Source organism: Ailuropoda melanoleuca, unplaced genomic scaffold (assembly GCF_002007445.2).
Source record: "Ailuropoda melanoleuca isolate Jingjing unplaced genomic scaffold, ASM200744v2 unplaced-scaffold9616, whole genome shotgun sequence".
In the NCBI taxonomy this organism is placed as follows: Eukaryota; Metazoa; Chordata; class Mammalia; order Carnivora; family Ursidae; genus Ailuropoda; species Ailuropoda melanoleuca.
The window spans coordinates 1-3954 of record NW_023255121.1 but is presented as its reverse complement, the minus strand read 5'-3'; the positions used below and the strand labels follow the sequence as shown (position 1 = coordinate 3954).

The 3954-nt window shown below is 48.2% G+C and overlaps 1 protein-coding gene across 1 annotated transcript; it reads left to right on the top strand.

Annotated features, from left to right (window-relative positions):
• The first annotated feature begins 8 nt into the window (after positions 1-8).
• On the top strand, positions 9-3410 carry LOC100480149 (protein FAM156A/FAM156B). The gene has a single exon (XM_002931357.4). It carries the CDS (start codon positions 2076-2078, stop codon positions 2718-2720), a length of 645 nt encoding a protein of 214 aa, XP_002931403.2. The 5' UTR covers positions 9-2075; the 3' UTR covers positions 2721-3410.
• The last annotated feature ends 544 nt before the right edge of the window (positions 3411-3954 follow it).

Genomic DNA, 3954 nt, shown 5'->3' with positions numbered 1-3954 from the left:
GTGTGTGTGTGTGTGTGTGTGTGTGTTCTTGATCCATTTATCCATCAAAAGCACCTAGATTGTGTCCATGCCTTGGCTATTGTAAGTAATGCTGCTGTGGACATGGGGTGCAGGTATGTCTTTGACATAGTGATTTCGTTTCCTTCAGGTACGTTCTCCGGAGTAGAAGGTCTGCAGCATATGGTAGTTCTGTTTTTGATTTTTTGAGGAATCTCCATACTGTTTTCCATACTGGCTGTGCCAATTTACAATACTGCCAACAATGCAAGACATCTTTTTTAAGATTTACTTATTTATTTGAGAGAGAGTGCACTGGGGTGGGGGGCAGAGGGAGAGGGAGACTTAAGCAGACTCGCCGCTGAGCATGGAGCCCGATGCAGGGCTCGATCTCACGACCCCGACATCAGAACCTGAGCGGAAACCAAAAGTCAGCCGGTTGGTATTCAACTGAGTGCACCACCCAGGCAGCCCCTGATTTCTTTATGCTCCACATCCCAGCCAGCGTTTTTATCTCTTGTCTTTTTGTTGCTAGCCGTTCTGGAAGGTGTGAGGTGAGACCTCATTGTGGTTTTGATTTGCATTTCTCTGACGATTAGTGGTTTGGAGCAGCTCTTCATGTCCCTGTTGGCCATTTGTAGGTCTCCTTTAGAAAAACATGTATTCACATCCTTTACCCGTTTTTAAATTGGATTATTAGCCTATTTGTTACGGAGTTATGTGAGTTCTTTCTGTATTGTGGATATTAACTAATGCCTTGACAGATATATGGATTTCAAGTGTTTTCTTCCCATCCTGTAAGATATCTTTTTACCTTGCTGGTGGCTTCTTTGGTGTGTAGCCTTTTACTTATATGTAACCCCGCTTGTTTCTTTTTTACTTTGTTGTCTGTGCTTTGGGTATCATATCCAGAATTCACGGCCAGGACCCATGTCAAAGGGCTTTTTTGTTGAATAGTATTCTTCTAGGAGTTTCATAGTTTCCGTCTTACGTTTATGTCTTTAATCTATTTCATGTAAATTTTTTCTGTGTGTAAGTCAGGAATCCAGCCTTCTTCTTTGACATGTAAAGATTCCATTCTCCCAGCACCATTTATTGAAGAGACTGTCTTTTCTCCGTTGAGTATTCTTGACTCCTGTGTCAAATATTAGCTGACCGTATATGCGTGGGGTTATTTCTGGTTTCTCCATTCTGTTCCGTTGGTCTGTATGTCAGTTTTTATGCCAGTACCACACTGTTGTGATTTTCTGGCTTTGCCATATGGCTAGAAAGCAGGAAGTAGGATGTATCTTGCTTTGTTCTTCTCTCAATTTTTCTTCTTTTCCTTCATCAGTCCTGTGAGAGGTTTATCAATTTTCTTGATCATTTCAAAGAAGCAGCTTTTGATTTGAGTTCCTTTAATGTGTCTTGTTAAAAATTTCATTGATTTCCGTTCTTAGGCTTCGGTAAATTCTTATTTATTCTTACAGGGGATTTTTGAAATGATTTCCATCGGCTTGAATATCCTTTTTAACTAGATGAAAGCCGGTGAGAATTGAAAAGAATGTGTCCCTCCCCATGGTGGAAATGGTTAGATTGTAGCAAACGTCTGCTTTTTGAAAGTACACGAACACCTAGGAGGAGAGCACATGCTAGTCACACGTGGATTGTTCTTGAAATGATGTTCGAGAACGGTTATAACATGTCAGCAGGGACTTAACGTGGTTGACTGCAGGGCAACATTTTGCATGACGGGTCATGTGGACGCGATAATGGATCTCCCTTCTGAGACCCTGATTATATGCCATCAGTATTCTGAGCCCTTGGAAATGGTTGATCCCATTTAAAGTGCGGAACAGTCCCAGTGACTAGGGCTCGTTATGGTCCCCATTTCACAGATAGGAGACGGAGGCACGGGAGGGTTACATCAGAGGAATGATAATGGGTTTTCTTTCTTCTTCTGTCACCATGTGTTGCAGTCTGGGTTCTTCTGGCCGTGCCCGTCCCTCGCTACCTTCCAGCCCTTTGAGAACCTTCATCTTCCCCTTCCTGTCTAGACCCAAGGGCCAGGTGGAGCTGTGAGCACCGACTACACCTCCATGGATCCACTGCAGAAATGCAACTCAACGTCGATTCCCGAATCTTCCCCAATGATCTCCGAAGAGACTTCCCGGGAAGTCACAGCAGCCTCCCCTCCTTCCTTCTCAGAACTGCTAATGATGGGCCTCGGTGACCTCAAAACCAGTCCGGGTGCCAAATACCCTGCCCCTCTGCCAGAGGGGCTGCTCCAGCAGCGGTACAGGGATGAGAAAACCCTCCAAGAGAGGCGGTGGGAAAGGTCGGCGTCCCCTCAGAGGAAGAGAACACTTCTGGGGCACGCGAGACGGCGACACCTCGATCACGTGGCGCCTTATCGCGTCGAAAGGAAGGCCAGGATCTCTTCCTCGGCAGGGGATAGAGATCAGAACAGATTCCGATGTGAATGTCGATACTGCCAGAGCCATAGGCCCAATGTCCCTGGGATGCCTGCAGAGAGGAAAGGGGCCCCTCATCCTTCCTCCTGGGACACGCTGGTGCAGGGCCTCAGTGGCTTGACCCTCAGCCTGGGGACCAACCGGCCCGGCCTTCTGCCCGAAGGGGTGCTCCAACAGCAGGAGAGAGAGGAGAAGCTCCAACTGGAGATGCAGCAGGAAAGCAAAAGAATGTTTCAGAGGCTCCTGAAACAGTGGTTGAAAGAAAACTGAAGCTCTCGCCCTCACGTGACAGAGATCGGAACGGATTCAGACGTGGAGGCTGGCGTGGCCAGATCCTGAGCGTGGATTCCTTTTGGGACCAAACAGTAAGCAATCAGAGAAGTCAGAGAAGGAACAGGAGCAGCGTGAGGGCTGAACATTCTGTCTGTGTGAGCATGGATCCAATCCCACGAAGGTCCTCCTCTTTCCCGCCTGGAATTTCTGGATCACCGTGGGGCTTTCTATGGGACACTGCATACCAGAGGTCCTTAACTTCTATATTACGGCTCCCATGATGCATGCTGTCACTTTCCCACCCCGGATCTCTCTCTCTCCTCCCTGCCTTGTTGTCAATAAGATATAGGGTTTCTCTGTAGCATGAATGCCCTGGTGATGGCCCGTGTGCTTTTGTGCCGTGTCACTGACTGCCTCCCAGAAGCAGCACTAGGTCTGCTGGGATGCCCGTGCGCTCAACTGAGCTCCACTTCCACGAATCTGACGCTAAACCGAATGTGGAGAGGGACGTGGAACTGGAATTGGTGGTTCACCATTGTGCTATCTGTGTAAGCCATTATGAACATGCTGAGCTAAACGTAGGCCAACGTTTCCCTGCTTCGTGACAGTGATAGTATTCCCCTTGGCGGAATTTCTGATGGGTTACCTCATCATGCATACCAAATAAATATACGTGTGAAAGGAAAATAGCTTTTGAGTTCTGGTTTGTTGATCCCTAATGCTTTGTTCTTTGTTAGATCTGAGATCACGACATTTAAATCCTAGAGCAGCAGATCACGGCTTATCAAGAGGAGTTCTAAGCCATGTGGATTCGGAGCAGGGGACGGGGAGGGCACCAGGGAACACCACCACATCAACCATTGGCGGCCCTGCAGCAGGACCAGCCTTCACATCATCTGGGAGCAAGGGGAAGAGAGTCTTACTGCCCACAGAGAGTTGGAAGCAGATTCTGCTGCCCACGGCAGGAGTTCCTGAGGGATGGTGTCGGTTCCCCTGGCCTTAGGATGCTCAGGGGCCATTCCTCGTTCGTTGCCTGGTGTCCCTGGGTCGCCGCAAGGGAACAGCAGTTTCATGTCTGCTGCTGCACAATAGAGCATCGTTGAGTTACTGAAGAGTCGTTTTGGGGTTTAGACACGTGCCTTTTCATTTCAGGAGGCATGAATGAATCCATCTACCTCCCCCCCCCTGCCACACACACACACACACACACACACACACACACACACACACA